The 26,120-nt window shown below is 39.7% G+C and overlaps 2 protein-coding genes across 2 annotated transcripts in view; one reads left to right on the top strand and one right to left on the bottom strand.

Annotated features, from left to right (window-relative positions):
* RDH10 (retinol dehydrogenase 10) overlaps nucleotides 1–18,058 on the bottom strand; it is a 42,544-nt gene extending 24,486 nt beyond the window's left edge. The window contains exons 1-2 of the mRNA XM_043979624.1: nucleotides 16,849–18,058; nucleotides 14,820–15,055 (exon numbers count right to left, since the gene is read on the bottom strand). Coding sequence (XP_043835559.1) covers nucleotides 14,820–15,055; nucleotides 16,849–17,137 — 525 coding nt within the window. The 5' untranslated portion in view covers nucleotides 17,138–18,058. The remainder of the gene's footprint in view (nucleotides 1–14,819; nucleotides 15,056–16,848) is intronic.
* Nucleotides 18,059–19,017: 959 nt separating this feature from the next.
* RPL7 (ribosomal protein L7) lies at nucleotides 19,018–22,928 on the top strand. Its single transcript, XM_043979237.1, has 7 exons — nucleotides 19,018–19,098; nucleotides 20,774–20,882; nucleotides 21,264–21,430; nucleotides 21,558–21,695; nucleotides 21,805–21,914; nucleotides 22,298–22,508; nucleotides 22,869–22,928. Exons 1-6 carry the CDS (start codon nucleotides 19,052–19,054, stop codon nucleotides 22,504–22,506), a joined length of 780 nt encoding a protein of 259 aa, XP_043835172.1. The 5' UTR covers nucleotides 19,018–19,051; the 3' UTR covers nucleotides 22,507–22,508; nucleotides 22,869–22,928.
* Nucleotides 22,929–26,120: the final 3,192 nt, after the last annotated feature.

Raw genomic sequence — 26,120 nt, 5'->3', positions numbered from 1 at the left:
ACAAGTATGCTCTGAATAAAGGCTGCTCTTGGGGCAAAGGTAAAACACTGTGCTGTCCCTTCAAAGTTTTTACATAGGTACAAACAGGTTTTGGGAAGTTATATAATTCCTTTAATGATGCCAAGCTTCTACTGAAGTAAAGGTTCACCTTTTTAACATCAGTATTCTTCTTCTTATTCTTCTTTTTTTTTTGTGGTGAGGCAATTGGGGTTAAGTGACTTGCCCAAGGTCACACAGCTAGTAAGTGTCAAGTGTCTGAGGTCAGATTTGAACTCAGGTCCTCCTGACTCCAGGGCCAATGTTCTATCCACTGCACCACCTAGCTGCCCCCATCAGTATTCTTCTGATGAAATCATATAGTTACAAGTCACAGAACACTCAACATCTTAAGAATTAAGTGAGGATGATTCGAAGGGAAATATGATACATGGAGGGTTTGAGCAGGTTGCCGCACATTGAAAATACAGAATTAGTACAGAAGGTGGTGCAAAAGATGGGGCATTAGAAATGGTCAGCCAGTGGGGGCAGCTAGGTGGCTCAGTGGATAAAGCACCAGCCCTGGATTCAGGAGGACCTGAGTTCAAATTCAGCCTCAGACACTTAAACACTTACTAGCTGTGTGACCCTGGGCAAGTCACTTAACCCCCATTGCCCTGCAAAAAGAAAGAAAGAAAGAAAGAGACAAAAAAAGGAAAAAAAAGTAAAAAAAAAAAAAGAAAAGGTCAGCCAGTCACATGGTATGACTGTGGGATACCCAATGGATGGTCCACATGCTTGATTCACATCCACACAGCAAGAGAATGAAGAAAGTACATTGGAAAAACTTATTCCCTCCCCCTCTAGCAAATATATGGGAAAACATGTATGAACCACACACAGGATAAGCAGGTATGAGTGGGTTATGATCTGCATTACTTAGAGGGAATAATCAATCACATTGATAAGACTGGCTCTACTAGAGAAAAATCAGATTAAAATCAATCATCAATAACTTCAAAAGTGGGAAAAAGTCACAAAGGAACAATAGGCAACCCTGGAAGTCAAGTGTGGAAAGAAGGGCAGACATTGGAAACAATGAGGATGTTTAGGGGCTATTTGTATCTCTATACCCCCATTCCGTTTTAGCTGGTAGAACGGACTCTTCTTTATTGTCTCCCCTCCCCAAACTCATCCAGCACAAGCAACTTAGTCTCCTGTAATACTGCCCAATTCATTTCACTCTAGGGATAGGTCTTTGAGAATGTCTATTTCAATATTAGAGAACCTCAACTCTCTGATGGTGCTTTTCTCACACAGAAAGGGTACATCTACTCTCAAAATGACCTTCATTTTAAGGGGAAAAATCCTCTTAAAACAGATGCTAGGATAAGTCTGACTATTGGCACAATTGTCATAATTTTAGAAATTTGTTGTCTTGTGACACTTGGTTTTTGCAAAAGAAAATAAAGCTGATTTTAGAAGACAAAGTAAGTAGTTACTGGGAATTAGGACTCCATTATCAACAAGGTACCTTAAGACTTTATTATGTAATAGATTAAGGGCTTAGTTTTTTCACAGGGATAAACTGAAAATCATACTGCCATATAAATAAACCCTTAAAAAAATAAACCAAAAACTTTGATGCTAAGTACTTATATAAGCTAGTAATTCCAACCTAGGATTCACTGCTTATTGAAAATTTCCTTTGTAAATCAACAAGAGCTACTGCATCCATCACGTTTTCTTACCCAATTTATCATATTGCAACATGCATACTGAATTTCTGTAAAACCAGAATTTTTGCCTAGCAAAGTAAGATAACAACATTGACATATTTGACATTTTCTTATAGAAAATCTCAGCATTACCTACTCAGTTGCTTTTGGGGAGGCCTTTGGGGGACTTGGGAGTTGGAAGGAGGCAACCAGAGTTCCTTCACTGGTAAGAAAGGGAGGAGAGATGTTCTAGTGCTTTAAAAGCAGGAAAACTAAGATCACTGGTAAGGAGAGAACCCAGCATCTCCAAGGTAAAAGCTACCCCTTGCTAGAACTAGCAAATGAAAGAAGGTAAGTGTGGAAGATAAAAGTAAAAAAGGAAAATGAGATTTTGATAAGTCCCAGCATGGTGCTGGTTCTTTAGGATTATAGTATTACATAATTGCATAATTTATGGGAAAAACTTTCTGGTGTTATTAACTTAAAAGTTGTCATTTAGTCAATGCTAAATTAACCATGCTAATCAAACTCAAAATTTATTCGAAGACACTCAATTTTGTACTCAAAGTCAAAAGAATAAGTGACATTGAAATCAACTAGTAAGTGAAAAGTTAATTTATGCCAGTGTAACAATGTTTGCCTATTTCCAAGGAAGGCCCTCTCAAACATTAGCTAAAGAATTCTTTTTCATTATAGTGTTCACTTCAGTTCATACAATTTCCATTTTTCTTCCTTTTTTGGGGGGTGGGGGGGGTGAGATCAGACCTGTGATTTGATATAGGGATCTCTGAAAGAGAAACTTGTTTTATTCAAGCAGATCTGAGCCTTTATCAACAAACATTTGTTTTAAGCCCTACTATGTGCAAGGCACTGTGCTAAGAGTATGAGAGAGTTGCCTCAGGAACTCAGAGGTTAAGTAACTTACCTAGGGTTACATATGGGAGATTAAAGCAGATATTTCTAAGGCCCTCATTTAGTACTTTACTGAGAAAAGAGACCATTTGTTGAGAGCTAGCTCTTCTCCATTTTCTAGCTCTCACAACCCCTTGCATAACTCCCCCTTCTCTCCTTTTCTCTAGTCTCTAATAATGAATCTGCCCTTCTCTATATGGTCAATCCCTCTACATGTAAACCTGATCCATCCCCACCAGTCTTCTCTAGCAAACTGCCCCTAAAACCATCCCTTTTCCCCCAGTTTTAGCTTCTCCCTATCTGCTACTGGTTCCTCCCCTACCGTCTACAAACATGTCTAAGTCAGCTCTTTTCTAAAAAAGCAAAACAAAAGCCCTAAACTCTTTTTAGCCCTTTCATTTCCCCTAGTTCTCATCCTTTAATTCTCTTGCCTTTCAGAGTCCAAACTCCTAGAAAAGGCTGTTTATACCCATCACCTCCATTTAATCTCTTTTTAACCCTTTGCAATCTTGCCTCTGACTTCATCACGACTATAACTGCTCTTTCCAAAATTACCAATGATCTCTTAATAGACAAGTGTGATAATCTTTCAATCTTCATCCTTTTTGACCTCTCTGCTCAATTTGACACTACTGACCACTTTCTCTTCCTGTATACTGTCTCCTCTCTGAGTTTTTGTGACACTGCTCTCATTTTCTTCCTACCTGTTGGTTCACTTTTATTTTCCAGTCTCCTTTTCTAGATTATCATTTGCATTCTAACTTGTACTTAGGGGAATACCCCAAACTTCTTTCCCAGGCCCTCTTCTCTAAATAACCTCATCAGCCTACATAGTTTTAATTTTCTTTATATTAATAATTCTTAGATCCACAAATTGAATCCTAAACTCTCTCCTGAGTTCTAGTCCTATATCATCAATTGTCTTTTAGACTTTATGTCTATTTAGACTAATGTATGTCTATTAGGCTACTCTGTATATTTTATGACTATCTCATACTCATCATGTCCAACACATGCTGTCTTTCCCCTAAAACCTGACCCTCTTCCAAACTTTCCTATTTCTGAAGAGGATAATACCATTCTTCCAATCATCCAAATTTCTGACCTTGGGGTTATCCTTGGCTCCTCACTCTCCCCATAACCGATTAGTTGCCAAATTTTCTTTTTCTCTCCCTGGCATCTTTTATATCTGTTTCTCTTCGTGCACATGGCTACAACACCCTTTGTCAGGCTCTTATCACCTCTTTCTTGGACTAGTGAGAGAGCCTTTAACTGGTTTCTCTTTCTCAATTCTCTTCCTAATTCCAATATATTCTCTATACAAACACAAGGTATTTTTCTGAATTGTAAAGGTTTGCCAATTTCATTCCCCTTCTCAAGAAGCTCCAGTAGTTTTCTATTACCTGAGGATCCTATATAGACTTTGCTGTTTGGCATTTAAAACACTTTACCACCTGGCACTACCATCCTCCTCATTAGGCTTGCAACCTTAGTGTCATCCTGGACTCCTTACTTGTGGGCCCAGCACATATCACTGATGTCAAATTTTATCCTTTCTATCTTCCCAACATCTCTTGTATAAAATCCTTCTCTCCACTCAAACAACCATTACCTTAGTAGGCCCTTAACTACTTTCCCTGCCTCACATTTCTCCCCACTCCAATCCTTCTTCCACACAGCTGCCAAAACAATCTTCCTAAACGCAGAAGGACAATATCCCTTCCTACTCTGTAAACTCCAAAGTTCCTTATTACTTCCAGGATCAAATATAAAGCCTGCTAGTTGATGTTTAAAGCTCTCTTCAGCCTGGCTCTTTCCTTTTCCAGACTTTTTACACTTTGCATGTCTTCATGCACTCCCTTGCAATTTTCCTCTTTGCTGGTTGTGCCCCATGCAAGAAATGTTCTCTCCCTCCTTAGCACTGCCTCCAGGCCTCCTTTAAGACTCAGTTTAAATCCTATCTTCTTCCATTTTCCCAACTCCATCCAGTTCGTTCCCTCTTAGATTACCTTCCATCTACTCTGTATATTATCTCATATGCACATAGTTCTTTTATATGTTGTCTCTTCCATTATAACGTGGCCTCCTTGAGGGCAGGGATAGTGGTTTTGCCTTTCTTTGTATCCTTGGCACTTAGCACAATGCCTGACACATAGTAATAACTGAATGCTTGTTGAGTTATCTGTGTTCCACCTTTCCAGACTTATTACACATTGCTCTCCTCCTTGATCTCTACAGTCCAGCCAAACTAGCCTTTTTGCGATTTCTCGCATATGATACTACATATCTCCCCTCTCTAGGCCCTAGTTCTGGCATTCCTCCATCCCTGAAATGCACTTGTTCATCTCTGTTTTTCAGAATTCATAGCTTTCTTCAAGGCTCAATAGTTCAAGTACTGGCTTTAACATGAAGCTTTTCTTGATTTCCCAGCTGTCAGTGCCGTCCACCAGCCCCAACCAAACTTTCTGGTATATCCTTTTATATGTACATGTTATCTCCCCTTGCTAGATGGTAATTTCATAGAGGGCAGAGACTCTTTCACTGGGCACCTAGCTCAGGAACTGGCATAAAGTTAGTGATGCTTGCTTGTTGATTGATTCTAGACAGCAGTTCAATATTTACTTCTGCAGACTGCCTAATTTCCATTTCTGACTTAAAGACTGTATGTTTGTTTATATATATATATATATATATATATATATATATGTGTGTGTGTGTGTTATGTGACCCTGGGTAAATTACTTAACCTCTGAGTGCCTGAGGCAACTCTCTCAGACTCTTACTTAGCACAGTGCCTGGCACACAGTAGGGCTTAAAACAGATGCTTGCTAATAAAAATGCAGATCTGTCTAAACAGATTAAGTTTCTCTCCTATATCAAATCACAGGTCTCGTCCCCTAAAGAAGGAAGAAAAAAATGGAAACTACATGAACTGAAATGAACACTATAATGAAAAAGAATTCTTTAGCTAATGTTTTTACTGAGCAACATATTAGACATTTAGAAATGGGAGGGCCTTCCTTGGAAATAAGCAAAAAGTGTTGGTAGCTTACTATTATATTGGGAGACCTAGAAAAAGGTCTCTAGAAGCTGCTATAATACAATCTCCTAACCCCTTCTAGCCACAACCCAGATGACTGTGGGAGAAGAGACACTTCTTCAATAGCAATGTGTTTTTTCTTAATTGTTCCTGATGCATCCCACCCAGCCTTTTAATTCTTTATTACAAAAATTGACTCTCTGGGGATATATATTTGGAAATAAAGGTGATTCACAAGCAAAAAGGCAGCAATTAAAATTTGCTGGGACAAAAGTTATGTTGTTCATTAAGTACCCAGGAATCCAAAAATTAAGGAAATTTTTCAAATGTAGCCTAATATCTCATGCTTTTCTATTTCTTCTACATCTAATTCACCAAACAAAAAGATCCCATTCAAAATTTTCAATAGGGGAAGCATTATGTTAATTACCAATTCATAGGAAGCAAAATCTCAGGTGCTTGTTTTGAATTTAATATCCTTAAAATACCCACATGCTTATGTAAATTATAATGCAAGTATTTCCCCGTTGCATTTATTTGAAGAAAAGTGTTATTTTGAGCTCTGTCATTTGAAATGATACTAAGTTATATAATGCTATTATTCAGAAGAACTTAGTTCACTATTTGGAGCCTACTAGTAAATTATTTGCAGCAAAGATAAGGGGTTCACATCTTTGTGACAAATGGAAGTGAAACAACATTGCTAACACTGCATTTCTGAAAACATACCTAAAATGGTTTTGTGAAAGTTACAACATTTTTTACATTCTATTCTCTTGGTAGTCTCAACAATCTAATATTTTGTTTCCAAATGTGAATTCATTCTAAGTGACTTGTCAATTGGGCTACATCACATTCTGTGATATAACTCTAAGCTTCTCCAGTAATTTTCTTCACTTGTTAACATATTCTAGCAGCATCTGATGCAAAGTGTTGAAAGTTTTTAAGATACTTATTCAATTATTTCCCTGTAGTCTGCTACTTCAAGTTTCAGGCCATGAAGGAAGACAGGCCCCAAAAGTTTGTGAACTAGATATTTTGGGAGACTATAGACAAATACAAAGAAAAAGAGTCAGACAACATGTTCCTCTAAGAGAGCTGTTAGAAAAGTGAATCCATAATATTAAAATAAAGTTATGTAAGACTCTGAAGGATCTTGTTTCAAAAAGGTAAAAAATGCTAGTAAAAGGGATTTAAAATGGGCTAGCTGAGTACATAAGAGTAAATTTGACTCAATCTCCACAGGAAAACACCACAAAGTGTTAAGTAAATTGATGACAAAAGATGACTTTCCAGGCCACTTAATTATAGATTTTCAACAGCTGGATTGAAGACAATCCTGAGACCATTTTGGAGGGGCAGGGGTGGTGGGAATGAAGATGTTGTAGAAGGGATTCTCAGGCATAGGTCAGATCAAATGATTTCTAGAGTGTCCTCTCTTTCTCTTTCTTTTCTTGGTTATGGTGGCCAAGAAGTTCAATTCACAAAGGGCTAGAACGATTAAGGTTCAGGCGAGTCTGATATCTTTTGACTTAAGGAAAATGGGATATTGTTCTTTTGTTCCCCCTTTTGGCCCTTTTTGGTAGGCAATTTGGCTACAATAAAGAAAGGTTATCTGGGTTGGACTAGAGAAGAAAAGGGGGGGGGGAGAGGAGAATTAGAAAAAAATTACAAAAAGGCAAAGAGATAAAGGCCATTGGGATCTAGAATACATAGTATAGTGTTCCCCATTCCTTCAACTCAACTTTTGCTCAGAAAAAGAGGCAGGGGATACTGATAAATGTTAATGAGTATACATTCTCTCATACCCCTCTTCCCCATTTAGTCAGTGAAGAAGTCAGAATACTCTGTTTTCCCCACTGACACTTCCTGACTTTCCTTCTAGCATTGTCACTCAGCATCTCCTTTTAGGTTCATGCTATTCAAATTTATTCCACAGTCTAAGTCCTTGTAACCTTCATCTATCAAGTTCCAGGACATTTCCTTTCCTTCCCTAATGAGGTCTGTGCCTTGATCACAGTTTCTCCATCCAATTTTTGTTCTCATACTAGAAGACTTCAACATACACAGTGATGGCTCCTCAGCTACCCTAACTTCCCAGTTCCTTGATTTATACAAAAAGAGTTATACAACTGATTTTGCCTCTGCTATCAAATTTTTCATTTCCATAAAGTTTGGAATTAATGAACTCGAAACCTGAAGTCCTTTTCCACTGACATCTTGTGACAATCTATGTTAATGAGAAGCAGTCTTGAATTATATATAGGGCACCAGGATTTGGATTCAAGTGAGCTTAATTCCACCTCAGAAGCTTACTAGCTAGCTATAGGAGTATGGGTAATCATTTAAGCTGAGTCTCAGTTTCCTCATCTGTAAATTGGGGATCATAGTTTCACCTGGTTGTTGTAAGGATGCAGAGAGACTTATCTGAGTGTGCATGTACGTGTGTGTATTACTTTACAAACATTAAAATGGTATACAAAGGTACTCTAATATTATCATAACATAACTCTTCCCTGAAAGAACTCCATGGAATTGTGAAGATCAGGAGAGAGATATTCCTCTGAATAGGATTGAATACTTAACTGGTAGCCATTACTATCTTTTATAAGAAATCATTAATCAAACCTAAACAGAAGAAAATCAAGGTGCATAGTGTTAAATTTTTAGGTTCAAAGCATTGAATTAGGTCATCTCTGAAAGGAACTTCACTTTTATTTCTTTTTAAAATGCTACTAGAATATTAAACTACTTGGAACTAAAAAGAAACTGAACGACAGTCTCACAGGGAGACAGCAGGTACATACTTGAGTGGAAGGAAATATAGGCAAATGCAAATTTACCCTAACTACACTCCCCCTAGTGGAATTTTAGTAGGATGCAAGTTCAAAGCCTAAACTATTATGGGTCATCTAGCATTATGGGCATTATCTTCCTACTCCTTTTGAAAAAACTTTCCAAGGTACATTATCATTAGTATAAATTAAATATATATTTTCCTATGCCTGACTTCTATCACATATCTGTCAAAACAGACTATTCAGGTCCATTAACCATTAAGATTAACTTATTTTTGCTTTATTCCTTATCTGAATTATTCTCAAACATGAAAGTTGCTGATCTATATATTTATTTTAATTTGGAATATAAAATTAGAAATTTTGATGAAATCCAGAACATTTTCTGATTCTACTACTAACATCCTAAAACAAGCAAACAACCCCCTCTGCCAACAATCCAACAACATATCTTAAGGAGAAAAACGAGATTTAGTACTTGAAAAAAAATCAAATCATGAATTGGGTTAGTTTGATAAGGGCTAAAATGACCAGTAGAATACAAATATAGATTTATTCATAGGACCAAATATTAATCCAAGAGAAATTACAAACATCAGGTACTGTGTCAATTAGAAAGCAAATTTAAGGTAGGAAAAAAAGAAATGAGGAGAATACTGTCAGGAAGTCCTCAGTATCTGACCACAGGATTTAGAGATCTAGTAGACCCTTATCACTAGATCCTGCTAATGAACTGCTGAGCACTCTACTAGGGGTAATCATCTCTACATAGCCAGCACTTTGAAAAAGCTATTCAACCAATTTTATCTTTAGTACAAGTTCAAGAATGTTTCCTTTTACTTTTTCTACAGATTAGCTTCTTCTTGGGAAGAGAATGGATAATGTCTGCATGTACACATCTAACTCTAACTATAAACAAGAAAAAATACAGAAAAATGAGAAATAATGAAAACTTTCTTCTAGGAAGTTAGAAAAGTAGCATATTCCACAACAGGACAAAACTAACCAATAGAAATGGATATCGAAGAGAGAACAACTCCCTGTTCAGTTACTTTGTACACATAATGCTGTACTTCACATGACAAGTCAGTAATATTTATTGGTAAATCACTGAAGTCCTACTCCTGAGCTCACTCAACTCAGTCCAACTTAGACACACACACACACACACACACACACACACACACACACCCCTTTGTTTAGATATGCATTTAAACATGAAAGCCTGTGAAGATGGCAGAATGAACTAATGCTACCTAATAAGTTAACATTTCCATAGATGCATCTAATTTCCTTTGGAAGAAGCCATAAATTAAAAGTCTCCTAGCAGCTATGTTTAGAGATAAATAATGCTGTGCAACATACCATGACCTCAGTAAAATTATTTAACCTCTCTGGGTCTCAGTTTTCCCATCTGTAAAATGAGGAGGGGCTGAGCTAAATATTCCTAAGGGCTCTCTCAACAGCAAAATTCTGTAACATAACATGCCTTAAAATCATTAATATTAGCATAAAAATGTTCCACAAAGCCCCTAAATAGCTCTATCTGAAATGATGATTCAGTTGATTACTTTGAGGACTGTGATTTTTATCTTAAGTTTAAAGAAAACTGGGTTCCATGGAACCCCAGAATAGTATAGTTGTGATTAAAACCATGTAAATCACACAAGAATTCAGAAAACATTAATGATCAGGGACCATTCGTTTAATCCTAGGTACAGTTGTAGCACTAATGTCCTTAAGTGCTTCATTACTCCGACCTTGCTTTTACTTTTCTGAATGGATTTTACCTAAATAGGCTTTAGACATTTGGATATAAATGCCTAATTCAGTAATTACTATTTTAAAACTGTGAAACCTTTTAAGTTAAGTGGACTATTAATTAACTACCAATTATCTTGTCTGCCTACCATATCAATAGAAGTAAATTACTGACTAGCTTTTTGACAGATTTAGTCTTTTACCATGCAAAATTCTTTCAGAACATAAAAGGACTAGAGTTAAATGCTTTTGCTTCCCCCTTTTGGTTATTCAAGGATCAATTTGCTCTAGTATAAAGGCCAGATGTTGTCCTTTGGCCAAGAAGAATCTTCAGATAAATACTGGCTAGCTGGCTCTTCGGAAGAGCAGATTTTCCCACCTCTCACAAAGATACCAACAATAATCTGGAGAATAAGAAAACAGATTTTCAGATCCTATACTCGGAAACCTTTCCATATTCAAAACAGTGAAAGTTTATTTCAAGCATTTGTGTCCCAATGAAGCAAAGAAAAACTCAAAGTGATACATTCCAGTAATACTCGGACCAAAATGAAAGAGTATTAGCTAATGTACAGTGTCTAGGGTCTCATGATAACCTTAAACTGTTTCCCAACAGATTATGCTGGCTAGGATCTACCTAAAATCCATCACTTTTTGAATGCTGACCAAAAGAAGGTTACTGGGAAAGCTGCCAATGGTAATACAACACTGGCAGATGTAAAATCATATAACAGACTTGTAAGGATCCCAAAGACCTCATACCATCTATCTTAAAAATTTCTAACAGCAGATAAATTGCAAATGACCCAATAAGGGACAGACTACAGTACTGACTCCTCTATTTGATATGAGGCAGCTGAGTCAAGTCACAGATAATTTGGTAGTACCACTTGGGCTACTTAAACTGCTAAATTAAATACCAATTATCACAGTAACCACAGCATATTCATAACAACAAAACCCAGTATTATTAATGGTGGGAGCAGCAAGACAAGGAAAAGGCAAAATGATACAATAACAAAAAGGAAACAAAACCACAATTTCTATTTTTTAAAAATAATAATTAATGGCAAGTTTTTCATTGAATCCTAGTTCTGATAGTTGTTAGTGCCCAGCAGATAGGAGGAGCTTGTTGACTACTGGTCTAAAGAAATGCTTACCTTTTCAGATTTAAGAATACCAAAGTCTATAAGATTTTCTCCTGATAGAAAATTATTTCCCTTTAAAGATTTGAATAGTCTAGATCAAACCAATATAAATTTATTGAGAATTTATTCCGTGGCAAGGAATTGAGTGTACAAAGATGCATAAGACCCCATTTCTGTCTTAAGTAGTTTGCAATCTAATTGGGAAAGTAGGAAGATAAGAAAAAAGATAGGTAGAAATGCTAGCTAGAAGCATTTCTATAAAAACTGGATAGAAGACATCCACCCTTCCCTTTTCCTTTATTTTTTAATCCAAGTCCTATCATTCCCTTAAAGAACCAGCTCAAGGTATTTATGGAGTGAGCCATGCTATAGTGGCCAGGACATCATGGTTATACGGTTATGTTCAGTTGACTGAATAGACAAGTTTCCATAATGACTTTGTTTTATTGTGTGTATGACTGTATATGTAGACAATCTCTGAGTCAGGATCCAGACTATTTGTTATCCCTGTAAAGGCAGATACTTGCACTCAGAAATAGGGCTCAAGATCACCTGGGCAAATGGTATATGCAGCTTTTACCTAGCTGGCTCACTTTCTGAAACAAACTTACCTCTTACAACTCTACCCCTTTCCCCACTTCAATTATATCTACTCTCTTCTCATGCCCAAATATAGCAGAAAGAAGAGACACAACTGATTATTCTGGATTGAAAACAGCACTTTCTAACACACCTTTGTTTAAAGGCTACCTACATCTTGGTACTATAAGAGGAACCATGACTTCTGCATCAAGTCAAATTCTAGTGGTGCTGAGGTCGATACCATTTAAACCCATATACACTACAAAGTTTTGTTTCAGAATTTTAAACTGATAGAGCTCAGCTTTCACTTGAAAGATTAAAAGACTACAGGAATTTGGAAAGGGCATCTTTATAATGAGCTGACTCAATATTGAAAAGAATTTATTTAGCTTAGATGCCTAAGGCAAAAACAGCTGGATAATTCAGGATCCTCCCATATTTTAATATGAAGTGATGTCATAATTGACAAAGCTTCCAAGAACTCCCTAAATTCTGTAGTTAAGCAACATCCAGAACATCCAGAACTCTAGACAGCCAATAATGCACAAATTCAGTCTAAGTGTAGTTTTTACAATTAAATATTTGATTCATTTTTTCCACATGGAAGATAGAAACACAGAATTACAAGTGTTTCAACTTAGGTGCTTTTTCATAGCCAAGACTATGAAAGTCCTTAAAACAGGATGAGCTTTATAGTCCAGGGAAGACTGACTACTGTTAAGCAGGTTTTATAGGATTCCTTTAGGGTATATATTTTAACAATATATTTGAAAATTTTAAAGCTTTACAATATAATGAGATGCTAAAACAGGAGAAAGATAGATTGAATTTCAGTCTTTAGTGGTCATTCAAGTTCATGGTCATGAACCATTCTTGCATCACCTCAAAGGTTAAGGAACAATTCTAATTTTAACTTGTTACTTATAACTAACCCATTGAATATCTGGTCCTATTCTAATTGATTTATTCATTGTATCTTTTTCTACTGGAGATCATAGCAGCTTCGTGTGTTATTCTTTAAAGTTTATGCCTTTTTCCCATCCATAGTCTGTGGAGTCCTTTTATCCCAAATGGTAGTACTTTGGTTTACTTAAAAGTGAATTACAAAATACATTATTGAGAATCCTGTGTGCTGTTGTGTGTGTGCGCATACTCTTTTTATTATTTTTTTTTAGTGAGGCAATTGGGGTTAAGTGACTTGCCCAGGGTCACACAGCTAGTAAGTGTTAAGTGTCTGAGGCTGGATTTGAACTCTTGAATCCAGGGCCCGTTCTCTATCCACTGAGCCACCTAGCTGCCCCCTTGTGCGCATACTCTTTTTTTGTTTTTGTTTTTTTTTTGGTGAAGCAACTGGGGTTAAGTGGCGCGCATACTCTTGATAGGCCTTTTGGTTAGTTGTGGACCACCTCTTCAAATATTCTTTTCCCTCTCTGTATTCCCCTCCCCAACACTTTTGTTCAAAGTTTACAGCTTGGCCTAAGATCATTTCTCTTTTACCACATATGCTAGAGATATGGCTTAGCTTGGGAATCATTTTGCCTTGTTCCATTTAAGAAATGTATTATAAAGGAATGTCATTATTAATTTTTTGCAACATTAGTATAAATCACCTATATTTTTATCATCCATCTAAAATGCATGTGAATATGTGTGTGTATACATATTTACACAGATACTAACACACATCCCTTTACTGAAGCATGAATCCAAGATAGTTCAATGTGTGAAATGGAACTTGGGCAGGCATTTCTAAAGACATGTTTCCAAATAGTTACTCTAAGAAAATAATGAGTTTTAACATGCCCTATTAGGAAAGAAAATTCTTTGTCATGTTTTACTATAAGCCTTATCCACCTGGAAAAGAGCCACAAAGTCTTATATCCCCTCACCTTTCTTCCCTAAATTATAACTGTCTGAAAAGGATGGAAGGAAAAGCAACAGTCAGAAAGAAGAAAGAAGTCAAGTCAAGTCTTTTTAGTACCCTGAACTATATTGCTACAGGTTAATGTCACTATACCCTACCCTTGGACACCAATGGAAAATAAGGCCCATTAAGATATTTCAGGGGTAGTCTAATGGAAATTGAGGAAGGAGAACTCCTTCTATTACTTCCTTAGATGTTGTAGCAGCTTTCTGTTGGGTTAGGAGCTTATGACTGCTTTGAAAACTCTTGGCTTGCCCTATCCCCTACCTTGTAGTAGTGACTAACTGCCAGAATTGAGATGACCTCCATAGTTACATATGGAGCATTTTCAAAGTTGCCATGACCTCAGATCATCAGGGGTGGGAAAAGAAGTCGATGGTGCTGTACAGTACCATGTACCCTGTGGATGCTCAATCAATGTTAACTGACCAACAGGATGGCTCTGAAGACAGAATGGTTCCCTGTTGAGTCACAAATGCTGATCACAGAATCTCAGGCAAATTATATGTGTATATATCGATATCTAGACACACACACATAAACATACATACATACACATATACATATACACACACCTATAACTAACAAGTAAATGTGCATAGCTGAACTGAAACTTTAGAACTGGATAAGGACAAAGATATTACTCTTATACAAATTCAGCATGAAGGAAAATATAGTACCAACATTTCATTTATACCTGTTTGCTTATGGCAACCTTGCAAACATATACAATGTTAATGAATCCTTCCTCATTATAAAACAAAATATGTCAACATTCATGTATAAAATATTCAATCTGACACTAATGCAGAAGTATTACAAGCAAGTAATTATTTGTAAGGCTGTTTTATGGTGGCAAAGTAGTATGTAGTTGCTAATCATGTGCCAAAATCTTCTCTCCCTCCTAATCATCCCATATAAAAAAACCCAAACCCATAAATCAAGCATGTTCATATTTACCCAGAAATGCGCATGGCAATTGACCATCATGGTTCTCTCAATAAGCTCATCAGGACATTCCAAGAGATGATGCCCAGAGACCACACCAGCATTATTAACCAGGACTGAGACCTCTCCAACTTCCTTCCGGACTCTTTCAGCTGTCAGGTAGACATTCTCTCTTTTTCCCACATCACAGGTGTAGGTAAAAACCTGTAAGTTGCAGGGAGGTAGAACTTCTTCCTCACCATTTCCAGCTGTTCTCAGGAATACAGATGAGGGGAAAGAATGGAACAAGGAGGGGGAAAAAGTGACTGTCGTGGTAATTCGTCAAAAGATCACACAAAGCAAAAATACTACAGCGAGCTACAATTTTGCTAAACAAAAAGTTTGCCAATTATTAAAGTTACAGCTGTTTTTCTCCCCCCACAGTCTTGAAGAATTACAGCAATTTACTGGATACTCTTACTTAAGAGAGAGCAACATAATTGTGACAAGTACAATACAAGCCAGAATAAACCCCACACCATCTGCAATAAGGTTCAGTACCCTGAACTATATGAAAACAGCTTACTGGGATCTAAAAACACCTGGAAACAACTGACTTCATCCCAGAAAGTTTCTCCCCCTCCTCTTTTCTGGGAACTGGTGGTGGTAAGGAATAAAATCTCTTGCTTTCTCCTTTTCTTCTCCCTCACAACCAATACAAAGTTCTTAAAAACAGAAACTTACTTCAAGATCCAGAAGGGAAAAAAACACTACTTGGTAATCTAAATGTCTCACTTGTGCCAAATAAATTGATTATTATAAGGGGGATTTATTAGTCTTAACCAGAGAAACCAGTCTCTCAAAAAGATGCCCCTGCATATGTCAACATCTCAGGTGAATAAGAAGCTTTAATACGCTATATTCTGGATAAATGACATTTAAACTAAATATCCCTACTAGAAATTTCTCATTTATTCATTAGGCTTTCTCCACAAACAAAGATATGACCTAAATTTTATGCCCACAAATATCAACAATTTAATATTTAAAGTTACATTTTGTACTTTAGTTTTCCTAGCATAAAAAGTAGCCCAATTTATGTTTCTGAAAAAATGCAGTATTTAATTTTAATGGCTAAATGTACATTTCCTTGAATGGGAGTGTAGGGGGGGGATATCTGACCAAACCTTTCTTTGAAATGAACTATCTCATTAAAGCAACAACAACAACAAACCCCAAACCCTGAAATTCAATACCAAGTTTTCTAGACCAAGTTCTGAGTTTTAGGTGGGCTTTAATTCCATTAAACAATAATCAAATTTAAGAACAGCTATTGTACATAATGCTGTGGCCTCCCTGAGGTTACCAAAAGTAGGAAAGGGATTCTGAAAAAGAGGCTTCAATCTAAAGTGATTTTCAATCATTTGGTAATAACATATATGTGTATGTATGTTTACATATGTATATGTAAATATACATATATACACACACAGTGCGTGTGTATATACACGTGCATCTATACACGCGTTATCTTTAGTGAAACAATGTGAACACTTTTCTGTGCAGAAAGTTACAATGCAATTAATCCTGCCCCTAGACCAAGCTTTTAGAATTACAATATAATAAGGCATGATGCTACACTGTAGCAGACTAGATACCTGCAATCAGAACAACTTCCCAACAATACTTATTCTTCCCATGGCATATGGGTGTGAGAAATTCCCCTTAACACTTTCTAATAAGTCTCTTTCAGTTATGCATGTGTGTGTGTTTAAGTCTGCAGAGAAGCTCTGCTAACCCTGAACTAAATGATATCCAATTAATACACCAGTTTTGTTCTCAGATTGCAGCACATTTTCTCCTTAATACTGTGAGATGACCAAATACGTGGTTGCTTTATTCCTTAGGCAAATTATATTCACTTTTCAGGACGGGACTATTCGGAGGGACTCTAATTCAGATCCATTTTCTCTCCCTGGAGGGAGGCATGGACCATACAGGACTGTCACCGCCTTCAGGAGGAACGGGGTGATGGGGAGGACCGGGTGCCAGTTCGGGTTACCTTGCAGGGCAGCGGCATCAGCTGCTTCCAGGTCCTGGTAGATGTGGCGCACCATGCCCGCCGTCTCTTCGTTGCTCTGGGTGTTAATGTCCCACAGAACCAGCAAAGCCCGGCGCCGGGCGAACTCGAGGGCGAAGAGGCGGCCCAGGCCGCTGCCGGCCCCGGTGATCAGGCACACCTGTCCCGCCACGCTCTTCTCTTTGGGCCGCACCAACCACTTGGCCGCGGCCAGCACGAAAGCCCAGAGCACTTTGAAAGTGACCACGAAGAACTCCACCACGATATTCATCGCGACGCCCAGCCCAGCGCAGCGACCGCGACAGCAGCAGCAGCAGCAGCAGCAGCCGCACGGACCGATCCCGGCCTTTTTGCTTTCCTGCAGCTGAGCGGCTGCGGGACCCTCCTGGCTCCTTGCCCCGGGAGGTGGCTGAGTGCCGCCCTCCTTTGAGCCCGAGGAGCTCCCGGGGGAGGGAAGGAAGGACCCGAGGAGAGACCCCACACCTAACTCCCCCCTCCCCCCAAGTTGCCTTCCCGACTTTCGGGGGGACTGGAGCGCGCCTGCTGCTCCAAAGGCTGCCGCACGTCCTGGGATGTGCCACCCCCTTGCCCAGTTAAGCGCTGTTGACCCCCCAGGGCGGTGCAGTCACCCCTGGGCCACCTCCTGCTGTCTAGCTGCCCGCCTGGGAGCGCTCGGCCAGGCTCCGGTCGCTGCCTGGGCGCCGGGTCCGGCTGCGGTGACAGCCACACGTTAAGCTGCCCTCATGCTACCAGCTGAAGCTGTAGCTGCTGCTGCCGCGGCGGCGGCGGCGGCGGCCGCACCGCCCTGGCCCGGCAAGAGCGGTGCAGAGCCGGGACCCGCAGGCCAGCCGGAGGAGGAGTTGTCAACTTAACCCAAGTTTAAAGAGCGGGGTAAGGAAGAGGGACCAGAGAGAGTGGCCAGTCCTTCCCTGGAGGCAGGAGCAGCCCAACGGCTTGAAGCACCCTCAGTACCTGCCAGGCCCCCCAGAGGTCTCGTGTCGCCCACCCCCTCGCTCCCCTCTCAGCTCCGCGGCTGTCACTCGGGAACCAGGAGTCCGGAGCAAAGCGCAGCTTGCAACTCGCAGGCTTGCCCGCGCGCACTGAGCGGGCTCCACGCTCTGCGCTATATAAACCGGGACGGGGAAAAGCCGGCGGCGGCGGCAGCGGCGGCAGCAGCAGCAGCCCTCGTTCCCTCCCCCCGCCCCTCTCCTTTCCCCTCCCCTCCCCCCACGGCGCACCCCGCCCCCCACCCTGGCCCAGCCCCCAGTCCGCCAGCCCGCCCCGCAGCAAGCGGCCGCCGCTCCGGGGCAGCCCTTCTCGCTGGCCCGGGCCGCAGCCGCTTAACCAACTCGCACCTCCCTTCCCCACTCACGCCCCCTGCCAGGGGGTGCCCCGGCCTTCGCCTGCCCAGGCCGGCAGCCCCAGACAAGGAAGTCACCACCGCCATTCCCCTCCGTGGCCCCTCGGCCCCGACCCCCTCCAACCACACCGGCTTCCAAAGCAGGCCTGGCCTAAGTTCGCTCCTACCCCAGCCCAGGGTCAGGCTCTTAAGGGGGACACCCCAGCCAGTCGGGGAGGAGGGAAGGAAGGGCCTCAGCCGAGCTCCACCGGAGCCTCCAGAGCCCATAATTAGTATTGGCAGAGCCGGGGAGGCCGTAACAGGCACATCCGCTGCAGTATTGCCTAATCGCCGCCATCCCTAAAATGGAACCTGGGTAGTGGCCTTCATCTTCCCAATCCTGGATCTGCCTACAGTCCCCAGCATGCAGTGCTTCCTGTCCGGCGTGCAAGAATGCGAGAAAGGCATACTGGGACATGTAGTTTCCGAGAACTAGGTAGCTCGAAGGGGGGGGGGGAACTCCCCCTCCCCGACGTAACTATTGTAGAAAAGTCCCTACGCAAACACGGTTAACGAATGGTAGATGGAGATTTCCTAAACCTCATGCTATCAAGTACAGTGACATAAAAATGTTAACATTTTGATGGAAAAGTTCAGTTGTATTCTTTTCTCCTGTACCTGTTTCCTTCCGTAGTTTGGTCAGGAGAGTTCCCAATTAGACACATTACTGGAATTTCGATTTCCGCCTTCAAAAGTAACCTGTGTTTCCTATACTCAGGCACTATCTCAGGCACCTATACATTTTAGGACCCCAACGCTTGCCAAGTCTTTAAGGGTTCAGTACGCATGCGCGTACTTCCTCTTTTTCCAGCTGGAATCATGGCGGGCGCAGAGTAAGTAAATGCTGCTCTTCTTGAGAATCCTTCTCCATCCTTGAAAATGGAGCCCTACCTACCCTTATCCTCTCGTTCTGGTGGTAGCCTGGACTTTATCATTCTTATTCATATAGTTAAAGTTTCTTTGGGGCGCGGGGTCATTCGAAACTGGGCTGCGATGCGGGCCGCTTTGGAGCAGAGATGGGAAGGTGTCCGGAGGAATTGGAATAAGCCGGGGACGGTGCTCGGCCTGTGCAGGCAAAGGCTGGAGCTTTACGCGGCCCTTCGAGGACCCGGCCCCTCCTTTCGCTGCTACCGTTGCCTCGCGTCTACGGCGTCTTTCGCTTGCTCGTGACTTGCGGCCAGAAGGCAGTGCCGTGGCCCGTGTTTGGAAGCGCCCCCCCCACCCAGGGCCTTAACTAAAGTACTGAGCGTTCCTTCCTCAGTCAGTCCACGAGGCTGTTGAGTCTGAGTTTCCTGCAAAAGGTTCCTATGAAATAGTAGTGTTCAGTGCCTTGCCCGTAGTAGGCGCTTAGACGTCCTGCTTCATTTAGTATGTTAGTATGTTCAGTATTCCCTAGTTAGATAAAGGTCTGCGAGAAATATAAAGTAATTAAAAGCCAATTTTTTTTGCTTTTGTTTGGAAGGAATCCAGGTAGAAATCGGTTCTGGTTTCTTTGATTACTAGTTAGTGAATTTAGGCCCTTTCCCCAAACCTTGCCTCTTCCCCTCCTTGCTATATTTTTCGTCTCGTATATTTAAATGTATGTATTCCCCTGATGAATGAGTAACTAATTGAAGGTAGTGATCGAATTTTTGTGCTTGGCACGTATAAGAAGTGCTTATTGGATGCTATTAAATTGGAGTAGCATGTCTTTGGTTTGGGATTCCCTATCTTTGGTAAACCATTTGTTACAGGAACTGGACGTGTGATTTAAGTGTGTTGTGTAGGTTAAATGACTTGCCCAGGGTGGCATAGACAGTAGATGTTGGAAGGAAGGTGGGTGACCTGGGTTCTGGCTCCAAGGCCTTCCACTTTGGTAGGATTTCAGTAAGAGTGCTGGACTTGTATTTAAAGAAGAGCTGGTCCAAATAGTTCAGGTATTGACCAACTCTGAACCTTAGGCAAACCATTTAGCCTCTCAGCCTTAGTCTCAACTATAAAATGGGGATAATCCCTTCCTTCCAGCATTTTGTGAAGCTAAAAAAATATATGTAAAGTGTTTTGCAAACCTTGAGGCACCATAGAAAAGGTAGTTATTGTCATGGGGATTCATTTCCTGGTTGGGGTTGAACTGGAGAGCTTCTGACCCCTTTACTCTTTTAAAAATTCTGTGATGTTAAAATAGACGAAGAATATCATGGACATAGTAATAATAGCAGCTAATGTTTACATAGTGTTAGCTGTATGCCAGGTTCTTCCCAAATATTGTCTTAACCCTGGGAGGTGGGTGCTGTTATCTCCGTTTTACAGATGAGGAAACTGAAGCAATAGAGGTCAAGTGATTTGCTCAGGATTACATAGCTAGTAAATATCTTGAGTCTGGTTTTGAACTCAGGGCTTCCTGACTTGAGACTCTCTACTGTGCTATCTTCCTGTTTGCTGTAGTATATAATTGTATTTAGAGTTGGGATTATTAGATTTTATTTATTTGAAAGAGAAATACTAGTTAGAATTTTTTTTTTAATACAGAGAAAAGAAGAAGAAGGTGCCATCTGCTCCAGAATCCCTTCTGAAAAAGCGAAAGGCTTTTGCAATTCTGAAGGCCAAACGCCTGAAGAAGAAAGTGGCTATAAAAAAGGTAATGGCATAGCACTTTTTATTTCTTTGATTTAAAAAATCCCTAAGCTTTTCCTCTGGATGTTACGAATAGACATATACACTTGGGGTTGCATTTTAAAATTAGTATGTTATTATGTTTTCTGATTCGTTGTTGGATTTTGAGCAAGACATTTCATTGCTTCACCACCTAGAAGATAGAACTAATATTTACATTTTGGATCGACACAATTCATCAACAGTTTTGGATTTTACTGATAGTTTCCTTGAGATTGACCTCAGCAATATGTTCTAAAGTGATTTGAGTACCTATATAGATAACTGGGATAATAGTGTCAGTCAGCGGATTGAGATAGTATTTAATTTAAATGTTTTTAGTGACACATGCACATTTCTTTTTCAGCTACGTAAAATACGGAGAAAAGTTATCTATGAAAAAGCTAAAGCTTACCACAAGGAGTACAGACAGATGTACAGGAGTGAAATCCGGCTGGCTAGAATGGCACGCAAAGCTGGAAACTACTATGTACCTGCTGAACCCAAGTTAGCTTTTGTGATCAGAATCAGAGGGTAAGTTGAGTTCCGATTTGGGGGTAAAAGTTCATTCTTGAAATACATATGACTGTTTTAATGTAATTGTGGGTCACTAAAGGAAGTGAAAGTCTGATCAATTTTTTAATCCTTTTTTCCCCTCCAGTATCAATGGTGTTAGCCCAAAGGTCCGAAAAGTGTTGCAGCTTCTTCGCCTTCGACAAATCTTCAACGGCACCTTTGTTAAGCTTAACAAGGCTTCAATTAACATGCTGAGAATTGTGGAGCCATACATTGCATGGGGGTAAAGAATTCTTCCTATTTTAATTTTATCCACATTAATGAAATAATTCCTTTACTGATAGGTGTCCACACACAAAAAACACACCACCTGATTTTTTTGTTTATTTCAGTTATCCAAACCTGAAATCGGTGAATGACTTGATTTACAAACGTGGCTATGGCAAAATCAAGAAACAGAGAATTGCTCTGACTGATAATGCCCTTATTGCAAAATCTCTAGGTAAGTCTGGCTTATTTAGGAGGATTGTAGAATTTAGAGTAGGAAAGGATAGTATTACTGGTTCATTTTACAGAAGACAAAACTAAGTATGCTGGAGAGGTTACTTGACCCAATTATAGCAAGAACCAGAATTCTAACCCTCATCTGATGATTCCAGATCTGGTGCTCATCCCAATAGACTAAGATTTGGGCTCTATACCTCTGCCTATATGTTATGGTAAAATAACATGTTTTGAGTAGTTTGACCAACAAATTCTACTGATATTTTTCAAACATAGAAAACTTAAAATATATTCTATTTCTTTGAACTATTTCTAACAATGAACATATGTTTGAATAAATGGATCATAGCCCATAAAAGTAACGGCTGAAGTAATTTTCAGGTAAATACGGAATTATCTGCATGGAGGACTTGATTCATGAGATATACACTGTTGGCAAGCACTTCAAAGCTGCCAATAACTTCTTGTGGCCCTTCAAATTATCTTCTCCTCGGGGTGGAATGAAGAAAAAGACTACTCATTTTGTGGAAGGTGGAGATGCTGGTAACAGGGAAGACCAGATCAACAGGCTTATTAGAAGAATGAACTAAAGGTGAGTTTCAGGCATTTCAAGGAAATTTTTTGTTTACATTCCATTGTCATATTTGAGTTTTTGTAAACTTGTTTACTTGAGGGCTTTGGGGCAGAAACCAGTAAGAATATTCTTATTTCAATTTCTTTGAATAAATTAATTGCTTAATTGGTCAGAGATCATTAGGTTAGATGGTCTTATTTGAAAGGGGTAATTTTGACTGCTGCATTTTTTATGGATTAGCTTAAAGGATAAGAGAAAAACATTTCTAACTGATGGGTTATTTTCTTACAATCACTTGCATCTGATACAGTTAGTCTGTGATGCTAATTGTGTTTGAATAAGTTTTAATGACTTTTTTTTCTTTTTCCTCATTTTCAGGTCGTTACCATGATTGTTTTTCTAATGGTCTGTTAATAAAAATGGCTGTGATGAAATCGATATTCGCTCTATTGGACATGTTTCTGATTAATCAGGTTATATGTTTCGTCATATCCTTAAAGCTAAAGTTCAGGGCTGGGGACCTAGAGATAAATCCTGGAGAATAGAGAGTGGGGGGTATATTTGGTGACAAATGGATCCAAGCCACTAGGACCACATCAACATGTTGCTGCCAGACATTGCTTGGGGCACTGTACCTTTTTTAAAAAACATGTTTGTTGGGTAGAAGTTGCTGTAATTACCTGTGGTATGTGTAGCTGTTCCTGTAGAGAACATTTTTAGAGAATGTTTCGACAGTCGTTGACACAAATATTCTCCTTATTTATAATGTGATTAAAATGGATTTTTAGACGTCTATCGAACTTCTGAAGTTTTCCTTAAAGTTCACTTTTTGCTGATTTTCAGGGTATTAATACTCATTCGTGTGCCCATTGTGTCATTGTTTGAATCTTTGAAGTTTATGGCCCTTCCTAGAAAAGGGGTAATTTTTATCTTGGGCAGTCTGGTGTAGCAATTGACCCTCTTCTCAGACTTCTTAATAAATGCATAAAGTAAAATATATAGGATTACAAAGAAACCAATTAAATTGGCAGTAGTTGGTGGGTTTTTTTAAAATTTACACACCCCAGGTTAAGGACCTAGCTCACTGATACACTGGAAACTATCCCTGAGTGATTATCTGCCTATGCCAGAAGTAATCTTCGAATCTCTGGTATTTTATATCTTTCTTGAACATTTAACACAATTTTAATTATAACTGTTTCTTACTCCTGTTACTTAGTCTTCACATTTATTTTAAGGCACTTAGCTTTTCATTCATTTAGCAGACCCTACATAATGTAATTTGGTAAAGGCCAAAAGAGTGATAAAAATAATTAGGAAAAATAATGAAACAATTGGATCCTTTGTGTTTTATGTAGCTTCAATTCCAAATCTTACCTATAGGTAAACCCCTACATAGATTATTTGGGCCATTATTTTGATCTCTTGTCTACATTTCCTTATCAATATATATTCTAAAACAGTTTATTTTTGTAGTAGTCCATTATTGGACCAATATGGTTTATCTCAACTGGATTATAACCTCGTGGCAAGAGTATTTCTATTCATATTATTTAGTATAATAGGTACTCAAAAACATTGGAAGGAAGGGAACAATGAATGTAGAAGCCAAAGACTAATTGGTAAAAGAATGGAGTGGGGAATATTTAATGTTGAAAGAATGCAAGCCACAAGGACTATATCAACATATGTTGCTGTGAGGAGGAAATATTAGGATATTAGGTTGGGAAGGTAAGAGATTTGTGGAGGGCTTTGACTACTGTATTACTAATTGCCCAGTTAACAGTGGGAAGTAATTCAAGGTTTATGATTGTGTAGGTAGCATCTGTCATTTTATAGTGCCTTTGTTTACTAAATGTTTTCACCTATCTTTGTTTTAAACCTTTTTTTTTCCCTTTTGGGGCAGCGAGGGTTAACTGACTTGCCCAGGGTCACACGGCTAATAAGTGTCAGGTGTCTGTGGTCACCATTTGAACTCAGGGCCTGAATCCAGGGCCAGTGCTTTATCCACTGTGTCACCTAGCTGCCCCTTTTTTGTCTGTTTTAAACCTTTTTTTTTTTTTTTGCTTGTTTTCACCTATCTTAACATGCCACTTGAGCCCCACTGTTCTCCAGTAGTCTGGGTAGATAAAATATTGTAGCTAAGGAAACTCAGGTGAAGTAAGATGCTGCAAGACTTAAGTGGAACAATCAAGGCTCATGGCCAGGTTTTCTAACTCTTAGTAAGCCACTGTTTCAGCTTTAGCAATACTGATCATGTAAAGAATGGATTAGAGGGGATGAGGAAGACAAAGCTTGGGAGCCCTAACAAAGTAGGTTGGTGGCTGTGGGACAGTTAAAAAGAATCAACTTGACTTTGGTGACTGGTATGTTTATAGGTTGTATGACAAGCTGGCAGAATATCTGGGGGATATGGGAATTTTGAGGGCAGGTTTCTCTGGTGTGTTGTGGGGGGGGGGTGATAATCTGTAATACTTGTCAATAAACATCTAACTTGCCTGTTAGACTTTAGGCACTGTGCTTGGAGCTAGAGATAACAAAGGCAAAAGACAGTTCTTGTCCTGAAGGTTTATGATCATACAATCATACAAAAGGATGCAGAAAAGGGGGTGAAGGGTACTTGGCCTGAGGAAGCAGCTTGGTAGGGGAATAGAGATTGGTAGGAAATGGAGAGTTGACTAGCCTAGGGCTCCCTCTTTGGAGGTTCTGGGAGGCTAGGTCTCCATCCTCCAGTCAGAGGCCTTAGGGGCAGAGGGTGCTGGCCAGTGTGATATGGAAAATGGTAGGTTTGGAGCTGTCCCTTCCTCTTCCACTTTAACTTAGTAGTACCTGTGTGTCCATGGGCAACTAGCTTCTGAGCATGAAAAAGGTGTTTGGACTAAATGACCTCTAAAGCTTCCAGCCATAAGACTATATGAGTAACAAATATGGGGAATAAAAGGGGGGGCAGATTTTAGAATAATAATAATACTTTTCATCTCAGAATCTCTACCTTTCAAAGCTCAGCAAAGCTGCCACCTCTTAGGAGACCATTACTGCTTCCCTAACTCTCTGTGTGGACACAGTGGGAATTAAGTTTGTATTAAGTTCTATTTCCCATAGGTTGGAAACTCTTTGGTATGTCTGGACAGTTGGTTTTGTCTTTTCAGTACCTGACATACAGGAAGGTCCTTAGCAAACTGCATGATTCATGGTGAGTCATTGATAGCAGAGAAGCATGAGATAGAGGTGATAGTTGAAGCTAAGAAAGAGTAAGACCTCAGAATATTAGAAGCATAATCATTAGCAAGAGGCCATATTTAGGTGTTCAAGAACCAGGTCCCACTCTGGGTCATAAGCCAAAAGAGGAGTTTTAGAGACATTGTTACAGAAATAATGCTGAGGGGTCTGGGATGCTAAGAAAAGGGAAAAAGGGAAAGGGCCATGAGCTTTATCGGTTAGGGTCACCTAGCCACTTACAAGTTGTAAGTCTCACTGTAAGAACTGGAGGAGAGATCACGTCCAACTATATCAAGAGCACAAAATAGGTGCAAAGACTGCAATACTTTGTGACTACAGGTTTTTCAGTTTCTACTTATACGGATGACCCTGGGCAGATGTTCTCAGCGAAGAACCAAGGAAGGAGACTCA

The sequence above is a fragment of the Dromiciops gliroides genome, chromosome 1 (genome assembly GCF_019393635.1).
Source record: "Dromiciops gliroides isolate mDroGli1 chromosome 1, mDroGli1.pri, whole genome shotgun sequence".
NCBI lineage: Eukaryota > Metazoa > Chordata > Mammalia > Microbiotheria > Microbiotheriidae > Dromiciops > Dromiciops gliroides.
Note: the sequence above shows the minus strand (reverse complement) of the source record. Positions and strands in the feature narration are given on the sequence as shown.